The 22,836-nt window shown below is 39.2% G+C and overlaps 1 protein-coding gene across 24 annotated transcripts in view; it reads left to right on the top strand.

Moving 5' to 3' along the window:
• SETX (senataxin) overlaps positions 1 to 22,836 on the top strand; it is a 79,201-nt gene that overhangs the window by 44,852 nt on the left and 11,513 nt on the right. For all 24 annotated transcript variants that reach the window (XM_070251930.1, XM_070251935.1, XM_070251938.1 and 21 more), the window contains 11 exons: positions 1,609 to 1,782; positions 4,432 to 4,664; positions 5,951 to 6,118; positions 6,671 to 6,827; positions 12,216 to 12,317; positions 12,513 to 12,628; positions 15,212 to 15,283; positions 17,962 to 18,111; positions 19,072 to 19,179; positions 21,284 to 21,471; positions 22,070 to 22,162. In XM_070251930.1, the coding sequence (XP_070108031.1) occupies positions 1,609 to 1,782; positions 4,432 to 4,664; positions 5,951 to 6,118; positions 6,671 to 6,827; positions 12,216 to 12,317; positions 12,513 to 12,628; positions 15,212 to 15,283; positions 17,962 to 18,111; positions 19,072 to 19,179; positions 21,284 to 21,471; positions 22,070 to 22,162 (1,561 nt within the window). The remainder of the gene's footprint in view (positions 1 to 1,608; positions 1,783 to 4,431; positions 4,665 to 5,950; positions 6,119 to 6,670; positions 6,828 to 12,215; positions 12,318 to 12,512; positions 12,629 to 15,211; positions 15,284 to 17,961; positions 18,112 to 19,071; positions 19,180 to 21,283; positions 21,472 to 22,069; positions 22,163 to 22,836) is intronic.

Raw genomic sequence — 22,836 nt, 5'->3', positions numbered from 1 at the left:
AAGGAAAAACCAATAGAGCTAGAGTGTATTTCTTACCTGGGTGAGACTTTTGAACCATTGAGTCAACAAAGGTGAATTTAAAAAAGCAAACCATAAAAGGAAACAATAGAAACAAATGAACCAAGTTATATATTAAATTGATTACCTTCTTTTGTTTTGGTTGAATACTTTTAAAAAATTTTTTCCGTTTTTAAACTTTTTCCATTTTTTCTTCTCTTTTAGTTTGTAAATCATATCTCAATTTAACCCTTTTCTGTTTTAGTAATTAGGTTAAAACTTACGACGTGCATCCTTGGTTTATCAAAGTCTGTAGTTTTAATAGGTATTTTAAATGTCTCCATAGATAAGGCAAAATCTTTAGAAGGCTTGAGTCCCATGTATCTCCATCCCACTTTGTATACTATTGTTGTCATATATTTTAAATTGTATAAGACGTAATCTGTAGCCCCTTGTGCCATAGTTTTTTGTTTATTGATTCTACCAGTTCATGTATTCCTTCTCTCCTTGTGCTTTGTTTGTCGCTGATGTATGTTGGTCATTGTCTTTGGGAAGTTATTTATAAAAATAGTTTGAGGCCTAGGATGATACTCTCTTTTTCCAGAGAGGATTTTCCTTTGCTTCTGCCAGGCTTCTGGGGGCACCGGCAATGTGGGGTAATGTTAATCTGATTTAAGGGATTGAGCTTTTCTGAAGTATCCAGATGGCTTGAAGCTGGGCTGGGCTGCAGCTCGTGTAAAGGCTAGTTTACTTCTGCTTCATCCTTGAGTTTAGTCCCTCATGGTCCCAACCTGAAGCATGAGGGCTCCCAGGGTCCCCGCCCCATGCAGGCCCTGGACTCCAGTTTTTATCTTCTTAGTCCTACAACGCCGTCCCAGGTACTGCTCGACCTCTTGGCTGCCACTCCCTGAACAGTTCAGATGTTTCTAAGGGGAAATACTAGCCTGACTCTTGTGGGTTTCCACATTCTTCTGGATCTCAGCACAGTAATTCTTCACTGTTGTGTGTTTGTTCTCTGATGCCTTCAAATAGATATTTTGTATATGTTACATTTTAAAGCTCTTTTTTTGAGTAAGTGGTTCTGTCCACGTAATCCCAGTGCTTTGTGCTTCAGGGCAGTGTGTTGCTGGATTGGGCAGTTGGTACTGAACTTCTGTATTCTAGTGCTTGCTCTGCTTTCCCAGCCTCATTTAGTTTACAGCTTCCTTTCCACTTTGTTTGAAATGCTGCCAACAAGCTCAAAATTCTTATATGTACTTGGATCTATTTCTGGATTTTCTCCTGGGATTTTGAAAGTGAGGAACAAAAGAGGAAATTTCTTGGTTGAAAACTAAAATAAACTTAAGGAAAAGAAACTTATCAGCTACTTTTTTTGAATATTCTGATTTTATCTATTTTGGCTTTGTAGCAATTTTTAAGAAAAAATTTATAGTACTGTATAATCAGTATTTGAAAATGTTGACTGGCTTCAACTACCATTTTGAAGTATATACAGAGTCCACTAGTGCTGTGGACTTGCTTTAACTTAGTACAAGGGTTTCATATCCTTTAAGTTAATCTTATTTAAAATAATTCTGTTAGAATAAATGCTGATTTCTTATTGTTTCATAGTTTATCTTGAAGAATGTGAACTAGCTAAACAACTTCATCCAAAGGAAAATGATTTGGTGTTTTTGGTTCCTGAAAGACTAAATGGAGAGAAGAAAGCTATAGAGAGAAATTGCATGCAAGACCCTCATGAATATCATTGTGGTTATGTTCATAAATTTCGCCGCACTTCAGTCAGTAAGTAAATAATGAGACATTGAAGAGAAATCTGTCAGATATAAGCTTATCTTTCGATTTCCTTCTAAATTGTGCTTTACCAGCCATGTATTTGCTGTACATTTACCAGAGGTGCATTTATTAGGTTAATGACTTGTCATTTGGAGTCCTTTTATAGTTTTTCTAGAGTCAACTGGAAAAGGCCCAGTATTTGTTGCTCTGGACTTATGATTTAAAAGTTTTCTTTTGTAATGTCCTCTCCTTCTAGTACATTCCTTCATCCGTCATTATATTTGTTATAAAACAGACAATTTACAAGCCATTCTGTTTGTTATATCTTAAATCGTATCCCAACTTTGGTTTAGTGGCTAATAATGAGAACATACAACTCATTGTTAGGCAACTTGAGGGGTTTAGTTTCCATCACTCCCCTCCATTGTGTTGCAGGGGTTTCTCTCCCGAAGGTAGCATAACAAAAATAATTTTAGCTTGATTTTAACAAGTACCTACTATGTGCCAGGCAGTGTGCCTTGTCCTTCCCATACACGTTTACCATCTTCCTCAAAGTCCTAGAAAGCAGTAAGAATTATTTGTTCCCTGTTCGTCAGGAAATCAGGGCTCAGGGATGTGAAGTAACTTATCCAAGGTTGTCCTCGGTGTTAAATGGTAAGTCCGAAATTGAGACCTATGTTTGTTTGACTGCAGAATCCACGTTCTTTATTATATGCCAAGCTGGCGTTTAACATTTGCCGCTTTCTTTGTCTCAGTTATGTGACAAGAACATTACTTCATTATTCCTTCACCTTTTTGCATCATATCTTAAAAAGAGCAACAAAGCTCCTTAGAGTTCAACGTTGTACTGCGTTATAACTTGTGGTACCATATTTATTTTAAGTATGACCAGTGCTCAGTTCTTTGTGAAGAATGCATTTAGAAGAATACCAAGAGGGCTATATAGCTTAGTCTCTGCCTTTGACTCTTGCAAATGATTACATTTACCAAATTTGTATTTCTAAGGTAGTCTCCTTCCCTGAACTCCTCATTCATCCGACTATCTGACATCTCCTTTTGGAGATCTATTAGACATTTCTAACCTAGTCCAAAAAGAAACACTTGATTTTCTACCTGGCATCTGCTGTTCCTTCGTTTTTTTCCATCCCAGTAAGCAGGGCCTCTGTTCTAATTGCTCAGGCCTAAACCTCAGAGTCATCCTTCACCCCTTCTTTCTTTCACACCCTCCATCTAATTCATTAGCAAATCCTAATTTGCTGTATAGGCATACTGCGGAGATATTGCAGGGAAGGTTCCAGACCACCATGGTAAAGCAAATAAAGCAATAAAGGAAGTCACATGAATATTTGGTTTCCCAGTGTATATGAAAGTTATGTTTACACTATACTGTAGACTGTTAAGCATGCAGTAGCGTTATATCTTAAAAAACAATGTATACGCTTTAATTAAAAATTATCAAGGCCAGCCCAGTGGCACAGCAGTTAAGTGTGCACGTTCCGCTTCGGCGGACTGGGCTTCGCCAGTTTGGGTCCCGGGTGTGGACATGGCACTGCTGGACAGGCCATGCTGTGGTAGGCGTCCCACATATAAAGTAGAGGAAGATGGGCACAAATGTTAGCTCAGGACCAGTCTTCCTCAGCAAAAAGAGGAGGATTGGCAGATGTTAGCTCAGAGCTAATCTTCCTCAAAAAAAAAAAAAAAAATTATTGTTAAAAAAATGCTGACCATCGTTTGAGCCTTCAGCGAGTCACAGTTTTTTTGCTGGTAGAGAGTCTTGTAAAAAATGCAGTGTCTGTGAAGCTCAGTAAAGTGAAGCACAATAAAATGAGGTATGCCTATATATCCAAAATCCAAGCCCCATCTCTGCTACTGCTACATTCTGGTCCACACTACCATTAACTTTACATAGATCACTGCTGTAGCCTCCTGTGTGGTCTTTGTCCTTCTGTGCTTTTCTCATTGTAGTTTATTCTTCATTCTGCAATAAGAGTGGTTCTTTTAAATGTGTGAGTTAGAGCGCGTTGCTTCCCTGCACAAAGCTGTTGTGTATCTTTCTCCCTGGCTCAGAATCATGTTCAGAGTCAGTATTATGGTCTGCAGGGCCCTGTAAAATGTATCCTTGTTTTCCTCTCTGACTCTTCTAGTACACTTCTCCCTACTTTTCCTTCTAACCATACTAGCTTTCTCCCTATTCCTAAAATACTCGAGTCACATCTCTGCCTCGTTGTCTGTGCAATTGCTGATTCTCCACTGTAGCACTCTTTCCCCAGATAAGGTTGTGGCTTACTCACTTATTCCAAGTCTGCTCAAATATCTTATCTGAAAGACCTTCCCAGACTCTCCTACCTACAATAATACCTCCCACATATCCCTCATCGCTTCCTCATTCCCTTTCTCTGCCTTTTTCTTAGCATTTATCACCACCTGACGTGTGTATTTGGTTATCTATTTCCCTATTCTAGAAACTAAGCCTCCTGAGGACAGAAACATTGCTTGGTTCTTAGGAGGCATTCAATAAGTATTTATTGAGTGAATTATTTAAATAACATATCATACAAAAAACATAAGTTGTGAAATACCTAATTCTGAATAATCTTTTTAACTGGTCACTGTTATTCACTGGTAACTGAAATTACTTTTTCTCCTTCTTGATAATAGTGCGTAATGGGAAATCTGAGTATTCCCTTTCCATCCAGACTCAAGATAATTTGCCAGTCAATTTAAATGAACTCGTGAAATGTATTGTAATCAGTTCTCTGGTAACTACACAAAGGAAGTTGAAAGCCATGTCTTTGCTGAGTGGTCGGAACCAACTGGCCAGAGCTGTTCTGAATCCAAACCCCATGGACTTCTGTACAAAAGATTTACTTACTACAACATCTGACAGAATTGTGAGTGATGATTATGTAACAGGGAAAGCCAGAAAATGTCATTTCAGGATGTTAAAGCATTACGTTATTTTTAGCTCCTACATATATGTGTTATATTTAGCTTGCACACACAGTGATACTGTTTAATGCTTAGTTTTCTTGAATATTTCAGAGTATGTATTAGATTAGCTTACCTCAGGAAAAAGGTATAGTACAATAAAGAATTGAGAGTATGCTTAAAGAGCAACATTAAAATGTGAAGGGAGGGGCCAGCCCTGTGGTGTAATGGTTAAGTTTGCACACTCCACTTTGGCAGCCCAGGGTTCACAGGTTCAGATCCCAGGCACAGACCTAGCACCACTTGTCAGGCCATGCTGTGGTGGCGTCACACGTACAAAGTAGAGGAAAATTGGCACAGATGTGAGATCAGCAACAATCTTCCTCAAGCAAAAAAAAGGGGGAAGATTGGCAACAGATGTTAGCTCAGGGCTAATCTTCCTTACCAAAAAATTAAATGTTAGGTGAAGATCCTACTGAACTGTTCATTAGACGATTAAAATTCAGGAATAGGAGTAGGTTTGATGGGAGTTAATTTTGCATTTAAGTGATCAGTGGAGAATTGACTGGTATTGTTGCAAGTACGAAGATGAGTTGTCATTTTGTGTGAACACGTATTTCTCACTGTAAGAGCTGTAAATAAGTTCCAGGAAATTAACACAGAGAATGGCAAAAGGAAAGTAGTACTTTTTGAACCCCTGCTGTGTGCTAGAGCTTTTTTGTACATTATCTCAGTCAACTCTCACCCTTTAAAGAATCCCCAATTTAATGGATGGCAAAGGCTGAGGCTCAGAGAGGTTAAGAGTTTAGAGACCTGGCTTGTGAGTGAAACTGAGGTTGAGACTCAGGTCTGACCCCAAATTCATGCTCTTTCCACTATATCACTTGTGTTAGGAAAGAAAGTCTTGGAATGTTTTTAATGTCTAAGGAGAGGATTGACTGAAATGAGAAGCACCAAAGAATAAATAGAAGAAAAGTATAGAGCAATTTATTGTGACCGTCTTTGTAGGAATCACAAGTAAAAATACAGTTGCAGTGTTTGTGGATGGGCTGAAGCGTGCAGATGTGCATAAGTAACTTTCTTTCCAACAGTGAGCATGGTTCTTAGATTAAAGGTCACTTTGGGGCCTTACCTGATCGTAACCAAAGCTTCTGTCTGATAAAGATTAGAAGAAAGTCATCCTTTCTATTAGCATCTTCTTTTGTGCCACTCTAAGAACAGCTCATTCTCATTAATGTCTTTTGTATAGATTGCCTACCTAAGAGATTTCAATGAAGACCAAAAGAAAGCGATAGAAACTGCATATGCCATGGTGAAACACTCCCCATCAGTTGCCAAGATATGTCTGATTCATGGACCACCTGGAACAGGAAAATCAAAAACTATTGTTGGCCTCCTCTATCGCCTACTGACCGAGGTAGAATGTGTGTGAGGGCATCAGTGCGGTTAGTCGAGTGCATCATTTTACTTGACTTGCATTAACTGACATATGTAAATAAACATTAAAGTGCCTTTTTCCCTTCACTTTTTTGTATCTTTCTGATATTGTGTGGAACCATATCTGAGAAAGGGGTAGCAGGGGGAGAGAAGGGTATAAGAAGTAAAAAGAGCAGAAAATGCAATCTTGTGTGAAACTAATTCTAGGGGCCATGGTGATCTTCTGGCTTTATTATAGGTCACAGTGAATGCCAGGAAAACATCTTGAATGTATTCCTGGGCTACATTTTGGTTGGATTGAGTATTGAGTAAAATAAGTAGATAGAAGGTAAAGCTCAGAGAAGTTGATAAACTTATGCCAGAGTAATTTTAATATCAGTGTAAGATATAGATGCTTTTATTTATTTTTAGTTATTTATAAGGGGAACTTTGAGCATATTTGGAAGTAGAGAAAAACTGTAAAACTACATAATAGAGCTCATCAGAACTTTTTGTTTGTTTGTTTGTTTGGTGTGTGTGTGGCAAATTGTAGAACCATAGGAAGGGGCATTCAGATGAAAACTCCAATGCCAAAATCAAACAAAACCGTGTCCTTGTGTGTGCACCTTCCAATGCAGCTGTTGATGAACTTATGAAAAAAATTATCCTCGAATTCAAGGAAAAATGTAAAGACAAGAAGAATCCTTTGGGTATGTTACTTATGTGGGCTTTTAATTTTTTTTTTGTTTTCAATGTTTAGTGTGGGCAGATTTGAATGACAAAGAGCAAGCTAATTCTGGTAATGAGTTCTACTTGTGGCTGTGGCCCCATATGTACTCATTGATTCCTTTAGCAAGTATTACTGAGCATTTACTCTGTGCCAGGCACTGTGCTAAGTACTGAGGTTTCAGCACTGAAGCCTTCAGAGAGATAGTCTAATGAGAAAGTGGATGGATCAGTGGGCAACTATAATATAAAATTCTAAGTTATATATAATAGAAATAATGTGTGGGTACTTTCACACCTCAGAGCAGCCCTTGATTCAGTTGTGTGAGGGTTAGGGAAGACTTTTAGAGGAAGTGATATCTAAGATGAAACCTGAAGAGCACTGAGGACTTAGCCGTGGGAAGTGAGCTGGGAGGGGACAAAGCAGAAGTTACTATAAATAAAAATGAGCAGAGGTGAGAGAACCTCAGCTAGTTGACTATACCTAGAATATAATCATCTCCACAAAGGCAAGGATTTTCTGATTTGTTCACTGTGGCATCCCCAGTGCCTGCTGCTCAGTTGGGGCTTAGTAGATATTTAGTCAGTGAAAAGCTGGAGCAATCATCGTTTATAGTTATGGAGTGCTTTCTCTTTGTCAGTAATCCTCAAAATAATCCTGTGAGCTAAGTATTAAATAACCCTACTGTCTGCATTTTATAGGAGGAGAAACTGAAGAGTAGAAACGTAAAGTACACCACAGGGGTAAATTTTTTCAGTACGATTGAGTTTGGTGAAGAACGTTACCGTAATGGTGCGGGACACTTGAGTGAAGATGTAAAATAATTTGTTTACTTAACCTTAACTCATATTTTATTCTCATACCACCTATTTTGAGTGGTGTGATTATTGCTCTGTATTAGACGACTTTTCCAAGCTCGTATATCTTGTCTTCCCTAACCAAATTTTCTTTCCTTGAAACCTCAAGGAAATGCCTTTTATCACTTAGGATGAGATTTGGCTGCAGAATAGTAGCGACTCCAAATACGACGACTTCCGTATGATAGAAATTTCTTTCTTTCTTGCTCAGAAGCCCAGGGAGCAGCACTTGAAGACTGGGAGTGGTATGATGACTCCCTGCTTCAGGGAGTCTTCAGAGACCCAGGCTCCTTCTGTCTCGGTGCTCTACTGTGTGTGGCCTCCATTCTTTAGTGCTCATGGTCAGAGATGGTAGTCCAGTAGTCACATGCAGCAAGCATGAAGAAAAGACAAAGAAAGGGCAAAGGGAACATACCAGCTATATTTTAAGAAAAGTTCCTAGTTTAAGGAAAGGTGCAGCTGGCACCTCTGGTTATTTTCTTTTTGCCAGAACTTACATGGCCACACCTAGCTACAAGAGAGCCTGGGATATGTCGTCTTTATTCTGAGGGATTAGACACGTTCTTTTCTTTTACTACCTACTTTTACTAATAGGTTTACCTACGTATAGAATTCATTTGCTTTTAAAACTTATAATACATTGTCAGTCTGCAACTCTTCCACTTACATCATCATGTTTGTGCCAGCTCTGGTGGTCTGGTGGTTAAGATTCGCCACTCCCATCTCTGTGGTTTGGGTTCGTTTCCCTGTCAGGGAACCACACCAGCCATCTGTCACTTGTCATACTGTGGTGGCTGTGTGTTGCTGTGATGCTGAAAGCTATGCCACTGTTATTTCAAATACCAGCAGGGTCCCCCATGGTGGACAGGTTTCAGCAGAGCTTCCAGACTAAGACAGACTAGGAAGAAGGACCTGGCCACCCACTTCCAAAAAAATTGGCCACGAAAACTCTGAATAGCAGCAGAACGCTGTCTGATAGAGCCCCGAAAGGTGAGAGGGTGATGCAGAAAGACCGGGCAGGCTTCCGCTCTGCTGCGCACGGGTCACTGAGAGTTGGAATCGATTCGACGACACTAACAACAAATTATGTTTGTGAGATTTATGATTTTATGTATTGCTGTATATCAGTACAGTCATTCATGTTAATTGCGATAGGATATTTCATTCTGTGAGTCCACAGTTTATTCATTATCTGTTGATAGAAATGTAGGTTCTTTGCCATTTTTTGTTCTTTCAAACTTCATTACAATGAGCAGACTTGTACATATTTCTCCAGTGCAGGTATAAAAATATTTACTACCGTGAATGAATGAATTCTAGTATGTTATATTATCAACAGTTAAATGGAATACACCAAAGCACTACATTCTTACTTGTGTTTCTTGTGTATTCATGCAGCTTTCTAGGGCAGTGCTTTTCAAATTGTGGCTTGTAACTAATTAGTGGATTGTAAAATCAGTTTAGGGAGACCAGAACCAGCACACTTAAGCAAGATAAACTAGAACAGAAGAGAACAGAAAAGATCAGAGTATAGGTAGTAAGGGTAAGTATTGTTTTGTGAAACCTGTTTCGTTGATGAGATGTGTGAGTGTACTGGATTTCAGTGTGAAGTATGCTTCATACTATAGGCCAAAGTCGAAAGAGTTTATTAAACTGGTCTAGTGCATGTATACCTAGAAGTGAAAATGTTGGGTTGAAGAATTTGTGCATCTAGCTAGTGCCAAATTCTTCTCGAAAATGGTTTACCAGTTTACACACCTAAGAGCAGTTACTGTGGGTGTGCGGTGGCGCAGTTTTAACTTGCTTTTCCCTGAGTGAGGGTAAGCTCTTTCTCCTGTGTGTATCGATGACGCGGTAGGGCTGGGACTAGGATGGAGCAAGCAAGGCATCTAGCTTGGGTTTATTTGTCAGAAAGAAAATGATACCTTTTGTCAGTAAAGAGAGCTTTTTTCTTCTTTTTCGGTACCTTCGTTTTCACTAGTGGTCCTTCCTGGGTGTCCTTTAAGGAAATATCTCAGCATCTCACCATTAAGTATGGTGTTTGTTTCTAGGTTTTGGTATATACCCTTTATCAGGGGAAAGAAGTTCCCTTCTCAGTAGAATTTCTATCAGGAATGGGTGTTGACTTTTATTGCATGCATTTGTGGGTTTTTTTGCATCCGTTGAAATGGTAATGAAATTTTTCTTCTTTAATCTGATAATGTGGTAAGTTACAATATTTTTCTAATGTTAAAATTGCTCTGATTCCTTGAATAGTGCCAACTTGCCCATCTTAGTATCATTATTTTTTAACACATTGCTGGATAGCTAATGTTTTATTTAGGATTTTAAAAATTAGTATTCATAAGTGAGGCCAGCCTGTAATTTTTCTTTGTTATATCTTTGTCTAGTTTTAATATTGAAGTTACACAGACTTTAAAAATGGAGAATTTTTAAATTTATTCTTTGGATGTTTTGTATAAGAAATCTCTTTCTTGAAGGTTATTTTTAGTGTTGTTTGGGTTGGGCTTTTTTTTTTGTCTGTTTTTTGACAGATGGGTAATTTTTTTATCTGTTGTCTAAATTTAGTCTTTAATTCTTATAGATCTATTCAAGTTTTCTAGATTTGAGTTTTACTAATTCGTATTTTTTAAGAAAAATTTCCACTTCCTCTTAGGTTTTCAAATATATTGGCATAAAGTTGTTTGTTGCATTCTCATTTTTAAAATCTCAACGGTATTTTGGTTGGGTCACCTTTGTCATTTCGTGTAATATGTATTTAGTCTCTAAATCCACATGCGTCACAGGCCTATGGTTGCAAGGTTTTAGCAGAGAATTTATTTTTTTCACAGCTAAGCCCGGGCTATGATAGTCACTTTTTTTCCATGCCTCCATCTTTTCCAGGTCCTTTTGCTTTTTAGTGGGCTTTAAAATCTAAGACCCCATTATAAAATTTATATATCTTGATTGGAATAGTAGTTTTGTCCCTGTACACATTTGTCAAACTCTGTAGAAGTAAAGATTTTAAATCTGTGCATTTTATTGAATGTGAATTTAAAAGTCACCACCTCAGCACCTAGACACTGGCCAGCCCTACCCCCGCAGGGAAGCCACAGCGGCTCAGGGGCTGGCAACTCTGATGTTCAGCTTTCTTTTTGTTTTTGGCCTCTAGGAATTTTCCTTACATTCTTAGGAGCTCAGTTTAAAGGATTTCTGTTATAATTTATTAAGCATTTCTAGGTATTTATAATGGGTGAGTTTCTAGGTAATCTCATCCATCTTTCTGTTGGAAACACAAGTAAATTAGCAGTTTTGAAACCTTGAAGTAAATAGGCCAGAGAAGATGGCTTCACATTTAGAAGAATGAGCTGAACTACCAACAAAAATATGTTGTAGACAGCTGTGTAATAAGCCATTCATTCAGCATAGATTCTTACACTTCTGATGTGCTAGCCGCTGTTCTAGGCAGTGACCAAAACGGAACCCTCTTCTTCTGGGACTTGGATTCAGTGGGAGGAGACAGGCAGTAAACACATAAGCATGTGATGTGTCGGAATGGGTGAGTGCTGATGAACTCTGTGTGATTGCTATAATTTAGCCCTGTGATGCAGTGGGAGATTTTTAGGTTAAATAATATCTACAGTGTAACCTAAAATAAAAATGTGGTTAATAAACAGTCCAGTTAAATGATGTTTATAGCTTTTGGAATTCCCATACTCTAGAATTTCCAGCATCTGTATCCCTTAAATTCTGGAGTAGCCATGTGTTGTGGAGCAGAGTTTAAAAACTTCATTCTGAATATTCTGCAGAAAAGGATTTGGTGGTCAAATAAGATTCTGTTTTGGAACTTCAAATATATGCTAACATATAAAAGTCTTTATATATCTTCGAAATAGCCTTTGGTTAAGAAATACGTTTTTTGAGCCAGCTTTGATGCCCTAGTGGTTAAAGTTTGGGCACTCTCACTGCTTTGGCAGCCAGGTTCATTTCCTGGTCATGGAACCACACCACCTGTCTGTCAGTTACTGTGCTGTGGCAGCAGCTCACATAGAAGAACTAGATATACCCATCCCCTGGGGCTTTGAGGAGGTGGAAAAAAGGAAGATTGGCAATAGATAGTAGCTCAGGGCAAATCTTTCCCTGCAAAAGAAAAAAAACTCAAAGAATCTTTATTAAAAGATATGTGTGTTTTTTATTTTAACTCAACATTTCCCAAATAAATCTTACTGTGGAAGGTTGTACAGAATGTAGTTTGAGAAACAGTATGATAGAATCTCAACTCTGCAGCATACTGTTCATGTGACCTCACTAGCCTTTATTAGGTAGAAATGATAAGTACTTGCCTTATAGGGTTGTTGTGAAGAATATCTAAAATAATGCGTGTGAAGCCTCCAGCGTAGTTCCAAGTATGGAGCTGATTGATAGCTCATGTTAGCTCCCTTCTCTGATTGGTAATGTATTTGGTTAGATATAGATAATATATACAGAGGTTGGCAGTGTCCTTATTAATCTCTGAGTGTGATTTTTATCAACAGGAAACTGTGGAGATATAAATTTAGTACGTCTGGGTCCAGAGAAGTCTATTAATAATGAGGTCCTAAAATTCAGTTTGGACAGCCAAGTTAACCACAGAATGAGTAAGTACTGAGTAAGGTAGATACTAATGTTTTTCTATTTCCTTTTGTATGGTAGAAAATGGCTTGGACATTAAAGGTAATTTGGAGACCTTAGCAGTATTCCAGCTTTGAGAACTAGTTTTTCTTCTCATTATGTATGCATATGTGTGTCTGTTAGAATTAACATATAATTTTTTTCTTTTTTTGTTTTCTTAGAAAAAGACTTACCTTCTCATGTTCAGGACATGCATAGAAGAAAGGAATATCTGGATCATCAACTAGATGAACTTTCCCGCCAGCGTGCTTTATGCCGAGGTGGAAGGGAAGTACAGGTATCTGAACATTTCTTTCTCTTTTCTTCGTTTTCTTTTCTTTTCTTTCTCCTTCTTCTTCTTCCTCTTCTTCTTCTTCTTTTTGGTGCCGAAGATTGGCCCTGAGCTGACATCTGTTACCAATTTTCCTCTTTTTGCCTGAGGAACATTGTCACTGAGCTAACATCTGTGCCAGTGGTCTTTTGTTTTGTGTGTGGGACACCACCACAACATGGCTTGATGAGCGAGCGGTGTGTAGGTCTGTGCCAGGGATCTGAACTCACGAACCCCAGGCGGCCAAAGCAGAGCACAAGAACCTAATCACTGTGCCACCAGGCTGGCTCATTAACATTTCTTGATTAGTGTTTTTTAGTAACTGTTGACCTTTAAAAATAAAACAGTCATTTTACCAACAAAAATGGGTTTATTTGGGAATAGCAAAGAATTGCAATTTGAGACATGCAATCCATGGCGAACCACAGGCAAGTCTGGAGGACACAGGGAGAGGAGAGTTGTTTTAGAGGAGGTCAGGGTGTTGGGGACAGCTGTTATGAACAGAGAGTCCATTGGAGGAAACTGGGAGTTGAAAGGGTAATGGCTTTTCGTTGACTGAGTTGTGATAGTCCTCACCGGCTGAGTTGTGGCCAGGCAAGGAGAAGACCTTCCTGCCTCCTGCTGGGGCAGCAAAACAGGCTTCTTCCTCTTGGGTCTGCAGTTGACATTGTGTGGAGGGCATGAGCGCTCCCCCTTCTGACCTCCTGACTGTGTTTTAAATGAGGTTCCTTTTTCCAGTCATGCACCGTGCAGCGGTTGTCTCAGTGATGGACTGCCTGTACGACAGTGGTCCCATAGAACTGTAGTGTGTAGCCTAGAAGTGTAGGCTGCATCATCTAGGTTTGTGTAAGTATGATGTTCTCACGACAAAATCAGCTAATGACACATTTCTCCGAATGTTTCCGTGTTGTTAAGTGATGCATGACTGTGTTAATTTTCACAACTAATAGGTACGCAAACTAGTTGATGAGTATTTGGTGCCATTGTTGTGGAATGGGATAATTTGTGTATAAAAATGTATGCAAAAATGGTATGCCTTACATCAGGGGTTAACAAACTTTTTTTGAAAAGGACAATATAGTAAATATTTTAGACTTTGTGGGCCATATGGTCTCTGTTTCAGCTACTCAACTGTACTGATATAGCATGAAAGCAGCAATAGATAATACATAAACAAAAGATGTGCCTGTGTTCCGGTAAAACTTTATTTATAAAAACAGATGGTGAGTTGAATTTGGCCCACAGGCTGTAGTTTGCTGTTGTCTGCCTTATATTAAAGCTATATTGAATTTATTAGGTATCTTTTGGTTGCGAGTTAAAGAAACCGAATTCAAGTTAAGTTAGACAAAAGGGAATTCACTGGTTTATGTATCTGGGAAATCGGAGAGTGGATTAACTTCGGCATAGCAGGATCCAGAGGCTCAAATGATGTCATTTCTCCACTCCTTGATTTGTTTTTCTGTGTGTCAGGCATTTTTTCTCCAGGAGAAGACAAGTGCCAGCATCTCTGAGCTCCCCACCATCCCAGCTTAGAAAACTCATAGGGAGGGGAGGTCTCTCCCAGTATTCACGCATCAATTCCAAGGAAGGACTCTGATTAGTCCCTGGATGTGCAAGCAGGTCTAATCCTTGTTTTTAAGGGAATGAGTGCCATGATTTACCAGGCCTGTGTTATATGCCCATGCCTGTGGACAGAGGAGTGATTGGGGTGTGATTGATAACCTCATTTGAACCCCTAGAAAATTAGTGGAGGAATGATGCCCCAAGGGTTGGAAAGCTAAACAAACAGAAATAGCATAGATGCCATACACTGGACATAACTGAATCTTACACAATGTTGAGAATTTATCAAATTAATGCTTACTAAATGGAGCACAGGGTGGTGGGCTGCTGGATAGTGAACTGCCATTCAAAAAGAGACCACCAGAGAAACTGGAATAGAGAAGTTTATTGCTCACAGGGCCTGGAGGAAGTATACCACACGCCTCCAGGGGCCACACGGGGAGGTGAAGGCGGAGGGGATTGGGGCAGGTGCCTTTATAAGGTCCATGAGCAGAATGCTGTGGGGTTCCTGGGCTTGGGCGGGACTGGTCGATGCAAACCGAAGGAGCAGGTTTTGGTAAGCCCCAGGGGGTCTGCTCTAAGGGGCACGTAAGGGGCAGGCGCTGGGGGCAGGGGAGGCTGTTGACCCCCAAGGGTCGTTGGGGAAGTCACCTCTGGAACTTACATTTGCTTGTGACTCTGCTGGCTGCTGTCTGGGGCACGCGCCTGTATGAAGGGGCTGGTGTCAGTTTAAAGTCTCCGCAGGCCACTTGGCCAAACAGGATGAATAACCGAAGCAGCAAGACCATGCAGCGGCTTGGCTAAACTCACAACACGCAGCACGTAGAAAGTGCATCAAGACTTTACTGGGAAAGAGAAAACAAACGGGATGAATAAGTTTTTCTTTGGTAAAGTGTAGGTTCACTCTTTTGAAATGTGAGCCAGTCCTTTGGAAGGATTTTTAAATGCTTGGTTTAATTTTAATGATGGCATTTTAATTTTTTCCAGAGGCAAGAATTAGATGAAAAAATTGCCAGCGTTTCAAAAGAAAGGCAGGAACTTGCTTCGAAAATTAAAGAGGTAGGTAGTTCACCTATAGCATTTTCCTAGCTTTTCCTTTTTCTTCTTAATTATGAAATAGGTCAGACAACCTATGAGTTTTTCTCAGTTACGTCTTTTAAGTTTTTATTATGAAAAGTTTAAAACATATACAAAAGTGGAGAAAATGGTATAATTACACATACATTTACAGTAGTACCCCCTTATCCAAGGGGGATACGTTTCAAGACCCCCAGTGGATGCCTAAAACCAGGGATAGTACTAAACCCTATATTTACTGTGTTTTTTGTATACATACATACATACATACCTATGATAAAGTTTAATTTATAAATTAGAGGAAGAGATTAACAACAATAACCAATAATGGTACAGTGATAACAATATGCTGTAGTAAAAGTTACTGTAGATCTTAGCAACCTCAGCATATTTTTTCCCTTTTCTTATTATGTTGAGAACCTGTACCTTTTCGTTTAAAGGAAGCAGTTTACAGGCTTCTCTTCGGCGTATCTGAATTGCCAGCCTTGCTACTCTTGCATTTTGGGGTCATTATTAAGTAAACTAAGGGCTCCTTGACCACAAGCACCACAATACCATGATAGTTGATCTGATAACCAAGATGGCTACTAAGTGACTAATGGGTGGGAAGCGTCTCCAGTGCACATCCGCCAGGGGTGATTCATGTCCCAGGAGGGATGGAGCACGACACTGTGAGATTTCATCGTGCTACTAAGAACAGTGTACAATTTAAAACTTATGAATTGTTTATTTCTGGAATTTTCCATGTAATGTTTTCTGACCATGGTGGACTGCAGTTACTGAACCTACAGAAAACAAAACTGCTGATAAGCAGGGACTACTGTACATTTTTTTCTTTAGCCTAATGATGAATTCTTATCACCACCTGGGATTTCTAAGAAAGAGGTGATTGTAAAATATCTTTTTCCTTCTCTAAGTCACGGTAAGTATTTTAAAAAATTCTCTTGTTAGGTCCTCTACTTCTCCCCCCGCCCTGCAAAGTCAGTTAGGATCATTATTGTCAGATGAATACCTTTGTGTTTTCTCTATTAAAGAAAAAGAAAGAGAAAAGAAAATCGCATGTCTGAATTCAAGTGACAATGGCTGGGGTTTGGTATAAGAAAGTACAAGCACCTTTTTTTTCAATTTTGAGCTGAAAGTATAAACTCTTTGTAGTTGGGTTTTGGGGGATTTTTTTGGTGAGGAAGATTGGCCCTGAGCTAACCTCTGTTGCCAATCTTCCTCTTTTTGCTTGAGGGCGGTTGTCCCTGAGCTAACGTCTGTGCCGGCCTTCCTCTATTTTTTGTTTTTGTGTGTGGCATGCCACCACAGCATGGCTTGGTGAGCGGTATGTAGGACTGCACCCAGGATCCGAACCTGTGAACCCTGGGCCGCTGAAGCAGAGTACGCAAACTTAACCATTATGCCACCGGGCCAGCCCCTCTTTGTGCTTGTTTTTAATCATAAGAATCTTTCTATAACATGTGACTTTTTCCCCAGTATTCTTTGGATATAAAAATATCAGCAAGATTTAGATTGATGGAAGCTAGGACGAGCCACATGTAGATGCTCACCCCACAATGCGGCTCTTAGAAAACCAGTCGGGGGTCAGAGAGAGAGAGGGTGATACCAACCAGTAATGTTATTAGTATTTTTGAGCTGAGATTTTTCTCTTGAATGTGTTATTAACCTTCTATATATGGCTAAATACAGTTGAATTTAACACATATTTCCATTAGCAGTTTATATAAATTAAAAATTATGTGGAAAGCTTTTTATTAAAATTTTAAATTGAGCCCCAAATAGTTAATCTTCCAAAATTTAACAGTGAAGTCCGTGTTTACAGCTGTTCTGGGTTTTGCTGCTCATCACGTTGTTCTGTGAGCCATTGAATTAATTAGACTTGGCAGTTTGCCTCACTAGGCGGCTGAAAGAGAGGTAGGTGACAGCACCGGAGGGCCGCAGCTCCACCTCTTCCTGAAGCCTTGGAGTCCATGATTGAATACGTCATTTGTGCAGGGATGGATCATTACCGCTTTTCAGGAGCAGAAATAGATTAACTGGATCTCTGATAAGAAGATTATCTTCTTAACTTGAACACTCAGTGGTATACGCTGTGAGGCGTCCTTTGCACTTTCTGGCTCCGTCACAGTTTATTGTATTATGGAAGTGGAGCAAGGTGGTTTTTCTTACTGTAGTAGAGTGCTGTCAGTTTCACAGGCATTTTGTTGGTACTAGCTTTTAAAAAGAAAGAACATTATAAACCTACAAACTAATGTAAAAACATATGTTCAAGCTTAGTTTTCACTGGTTTTACTCAGATAATTGCTTCACAACTCAGTAGAATTATTTAATCTCTGCTTATTCTGATACCTGCCCACGTGCATCTGGCTGTTGTCATTATAACTACTTTGACCAAATCACTCCCTGAATAGATTTTCTTAATGTGCGTAAATCATGTTCCAAACGTAGACTGCACTAGGAAGCAGTGTTCTTCCTGGTGTTGTCGGATTATCTTGAATCTTTCTGCTGTTTTCTAGATTTGAGCTTCTTCCTAATGTTTACTAAATATTATTCTGTCACGTAGTAAATGGTGGATGTTTTATAATAAAAATAGGCCTATAATAGTCAAGAATTTATATACAAGTTTGATATTGATTAACCTTTATTTGTTCCCTTAGGTTCAAGGACGCCCACAAAAAACACAGAATAATATCATCTTAGAGTCCCATGTCATCTGCTGCACATTGAGCACCAGTGGTGGTTTACTGCTTGAGTCTGCTTTTCGTGGGCAAGGAGGTGTCCCCTTTAGTTGTGTCATTGTTGATGAGGTAGGTAGGCAGTCATCCATACAGCTTTGACTAGTGTTGTGAGGAGTAAGTCTTAGACGAACGGTGGCTGCTGAGATGTTGACAAAATGGTCTTTGTGCATCTGATTCTTACCTGTCATTACATGGTATTCTCTTATGTTGAAATACGCTGCTAATGACTGATGATGGTTACAATTGCTTTTCTAGTATTGGGATTACAGTTTTAAAGATGCCTGATAATACCAGCAAAATCTCTCCCAAGGATTATCTAGCTCCTGCTTGGAATATCTATGGTTTACCTTTTGAAGCATTTTTAATATAACTTTGGACAGCTCTGAGCCACTATATTTTCAGCTAACGTCTTTTATTCCTAGTTCATTCATTGAGCAAACATTTATTGGGTACCTAGTGTTTGCCTGAATGTAGAGCCAAGAGACAAAAGAGATGGAAAATGAGATACAGAGAGTCAAATCAGGAGATTGAAGATCCACTATCACCAAAATGAAAGACTAGAAAAAGTAGAAGTGGTGAAATAATTGAAGAAAATGTGATCGAAGAGAAACTTGAGGCTTGGAATTGAAGAGGCCTACTGAGGAATAAGAAAGAAAGCCAGGCAGGAGGGTGGGGACACACAGACTCATAGTGCCCCCAGGCATGGGCTCAGCAGGAACGAAGAGTGCAAACCTGGGACGTTAACATGACCGCCTAGCTTGTGGCTGGTTCCCAAGTGTTTAGTGGCTCCTGACTGGTGACTGACTTCAAAATACATGTGTGATATGTTTTTTAAATGAGTATTTGTTGGTTTTTTTGTTTTGTTTTCTCACCAAAGAAAATCTTTTTCTGTGTGATATTTAGTGCAGGAGAGAGTGTGGTACTTTTCTGAATGGGTAGAACTTTTGTGAATTAGATGAACTGTACATGGATAAATAAATAGCAAAGACAATTAAGAAGTATTTTTCCATTCTATACTTTCTTACCAAGGCTGGGCAGTCTTGTGAAGTTGAAACGCTTACTCCACTTATCCATCGTTGTAACAAGCTTATCCTTGTAGGAGATCCTAAACAGCTCCCTCCCACAGTCATTTCTATGGTAAGTTTTTCATGTTCATATTGCTTTAAAGTGGAAGGCGCCGTTTGCTTGTTTTATTTTCATGAGGGGAGGTCTTTCTTGGATCATCGTCTCTTATTTGCAGGGAAAAGTAGGGAATGGCTGAGAAAAGAGAACCACTGTTTGAGTTTTAATAGTATAAGTCTCTGAAGATGTCCCTTTGTCCATAATTACACTTAGGTATATGTGTGACAGGAGCAGTAAAGGGTCAGAGACTAGAAAACTAGAAAGATCATATTCCACATGCTTTGGAGTTTTCCTTTGGGAAGGGCAGCGTACAGCTGTGTTAAGGGCTGTATTTCATTTATTTTCATAACATAAATGCCAAAACAATAATAAAAGAAAAACTTTAAGGGGAAGAATCCAAGCCTTCTGATTTATATTTAAATTTGTGCAAGTTTGAGGAAAACATTATAAAGAGAAGTTATTTTTATAGTACATTTCAAGTTTTAGGATTCTGTACCCTATAGTGCAAGAAAATATCTCTGCCTCTGACATCCTCTGAAAGGGAAGGTGACAGGAAAAGAAGAGATTATGAACTCTGCTGGTGGAAAGATCAGCACCTAGATTATGGTCCACTCCACTTGTTTTTTTTTTTTTGTTTGTTTGTTTTGAGGAAGATTAGCCCTGAGCTAAAATCTACTGCCAATCTTCCTCTGTTTGCTGAGCAAGACTGGCCCTGAGCTAATATCCGTGCCCATCTTCCTCTACTTTCTATGTGGGATGCCTGCTACAGCCTGGCTTAATAAGCGGTGTGTAGGTCTGCACCCAGGATCTGAACCAGCAAACCCCGGGCCTCCGAAGCAGAACGTGCCAACTTAACCGCTGCACCACCAGGCCAGCCCCACCACTTGATTGTTTTTAATCTCACTAAAGATGGCTCCTAGAAATGCACACCGGAATCAGGATGCAGTAGATGTTTGGGGTAATCTGAATAGGTCTAGACCATGGTTTTGAAATCTAATAAAATTTGAATATTTCACTAATACGTAGATTATTTGTGCAAATATAGAGTAGTGGTTACATAAACAGTCCCAGAGAAGAGGTCATTTTCAAAGCATTTTTTTCGGTCATGAGATGAATGCATGTTGTTTTTGTTGTCTTTTTCAGTTTGGAATTATTCACAATGGTAGTGCAGTTCTTTGACATCTGAGCACGCATGTGTGATCATGTTAGATTGTAGCCTAGAAGCACACCTGTCCCTGTTTGAAAACCTGTTTAGCGGGGGAAAGCTGCTGCAGGTGACCTCATTCATGGGGAATAGTGAAGAGCCAGCTCTGTGTTGCGTTCCTTTAAGTAGTGCAGCATTTCGAAAATTCACTGATTCACAGCTTCTGTCTTCCAGGGCCTTGGCATGTAGTGAAAGGGTTGTTGATAGGCCTCAACTTTAATGCCTGCTTTGATGATTGATTAAAAACAGCAAAAATGAGAAAACTCCATTAGGGCTTTTTAAATTATTACAGAAATATTATGGAAGTATTACAAAAATAATACAGGCTTATTGAAGAAAATTCAGAAAATAGTTCAACGATTGCAGGATGTAACCCATCATTAGGTTTATGAAATCAACTTACTAAGTCAACTGTCTGTCACCTTCACTAGAGTATAAGTTCTGTGAGACTTAATCTTATTCACCTTAACAGTGTCTGGGGTCTGCTCAGTATATATTGGATGGATGGCTAAAGAAATTGGTCTTTAAAAGGCTCGTTTACAATGCCATTCAGTGTTTCTATTTGTGAGAGCATGCCCCGGAAATAATTGTTAAAATCTCTGCTACGTTTCTTTGCTTCTTTTCCCGTGATTCTTTCAGGTAACCTCTGTTAGCCTCAAAATGGCTTCGGTTGTGATCATTCCCAAGGTCATCACTTTCCTAAGCAGTATGTGGGTTTTCTAAATAAAGACAAAATACCTCAACTTTTATAGTCAAGGGCCCGAGTCAGAAACATCATCTTTCTCTGAATCTTTGGTTGTTGGTAATGGCACCTAAACCTTGCCGTGTACAGATTAGAGCTCAGTAATAGTTTTTATAATAATGGGAAAAGTAAAAACAAATTCTGGGAGGTTTATTTTATTTTCCCTCTTTCAGAAGGCACAGGATTATGGCTATGACCAGTCGATGATGGCTCGCTTCTACAAACTGCTGGAAGAGAATGTAGAGCACAACGTGATCAGCAGACTCCCGATTTTACAGCTCACCGTTCAGTACAGAATGCACCCAGACATATGTCTCTTCCCTTCTAACTATGTGTATAACAAAAGCTTGAAAACAAATAGGTGGGTTCCATTCGTTGCTTGGTAGCGTATTTTACTTCTAGGTTTAGCTGCTTAGGTAGAATAGCTCTTGTACTATGTTCTTAAGTCTCATCATAAAAAGCATAAATCAAAGGTTTAATAATTTTTTCTTACTATAAAAGTGACGTTGATTGCAGCAAATGTGCAGATAAACAAAAAAAGAAGGTGGGGGGAGCCACCTATGTTATGCAACCCAGCAGTAATCACTGGTAACATTTTGCTATGTCTACTTCTAGTCCTTATACTATGCATATCTTTTTTTACTTTTTCTCTTTTTAAATTTTTGGGGAAAAAAAATTACACCATACTCTACATAGTATTCTGTGGCTTGCTTTTTCGCTTACTGTAATATTATGAGTAATTGTTATATTTTCATTACATAGATGATTCTCCCCAGCGCTAGAATAGAAGTAAAATTCATTTTGTACCTTGCACTAAGACACATTTAACTAAAAGAAGGTCCTTCTGTCCCCTTATTTTCCCAGCTCCTTCCCTTCCCTAAAAAATATGGTAATAATAATGTAAAAAATATTTTTGTAGAAGTTGACTTGTATTCTGAATGGTGGCTGCTTTTTTGTAGACTAACTGAGACCAGTCGGTGTTCGTCAGACTGGCCATTTCAACCCTACCTTGTGTTTGATGTCGGAGATGGTTCAGAAAGACGGGATAATGAGTATGTTCTCTTCCTTCAATCGCCAGTGACAGTCCCAGAATTGTTATCTTATTTTTCTTCATATTTATGTTCAAAACATTTTCCATACACGTTTCTCTACTTAGTGCTAGGGTACAATAATTTTCATTTAATAAGGTTGATAGCTTCTCCTTTTTTATCACAAATTACTGATATCTTTCTCTAGTGTTTCAGCCTTTTAATTCTTCTTAACTGTATAATAGGGATCATATTTCCTAACGTGGTAAGTGCTTGAGTAGATCCTTGTTGAGATCACAGCTGTGAGTAAACAGACATGGCCCCAGTGCAAGGCTATTGTGGTATAATAGAGGAGACATTAACCAGGTAATCACCAAGGGAATCCATTATTCCAGTTCGGTGAAGTGTTGTGAAGGATAACTATAGGTTCATTTGAATTAAGGTGTGAGACAGAGGGTGGACAATACTTAGATGGTGGATTGTGAATAAGGGAACGTGTTCAGGTGGTCTGTGAATGACAACAAAAAGAAGTGGTGGTTGCTGATTAGGAAAGGAGGAGCTAGGGCTCCTTGTGAGAGGGGAGAGGAGTAATAGTGTGGAGGCTCAATTTGTAGTGTAGGCACAGATGCCACCTCGTATCCTGAAGTCTGAGGAAATAGAAATTCCACCTTCGTATCATGAGAGAGCTTCAGAGCAGG

Source organism: Equus caballus, chromosome 25 (assembly GCF_041296265.1).
Source record: "Equus caballus isolate H_3958 breed thoroughbred chromosome 25, TB-T2T, whole genome shotgun sequence".
In the NCBI taxonomy this organism is placed as follows: Eukaryota; Metazoa; Chordata; class Mammalia; order Perissodactyla; family Equidae; genus Equus; species Equus caballus.
The sequence above is the reverse complement of the archived record's forward strand: the minus strand, read 5'-3'. Positions and strand labels throughout refer to the sequence as shown.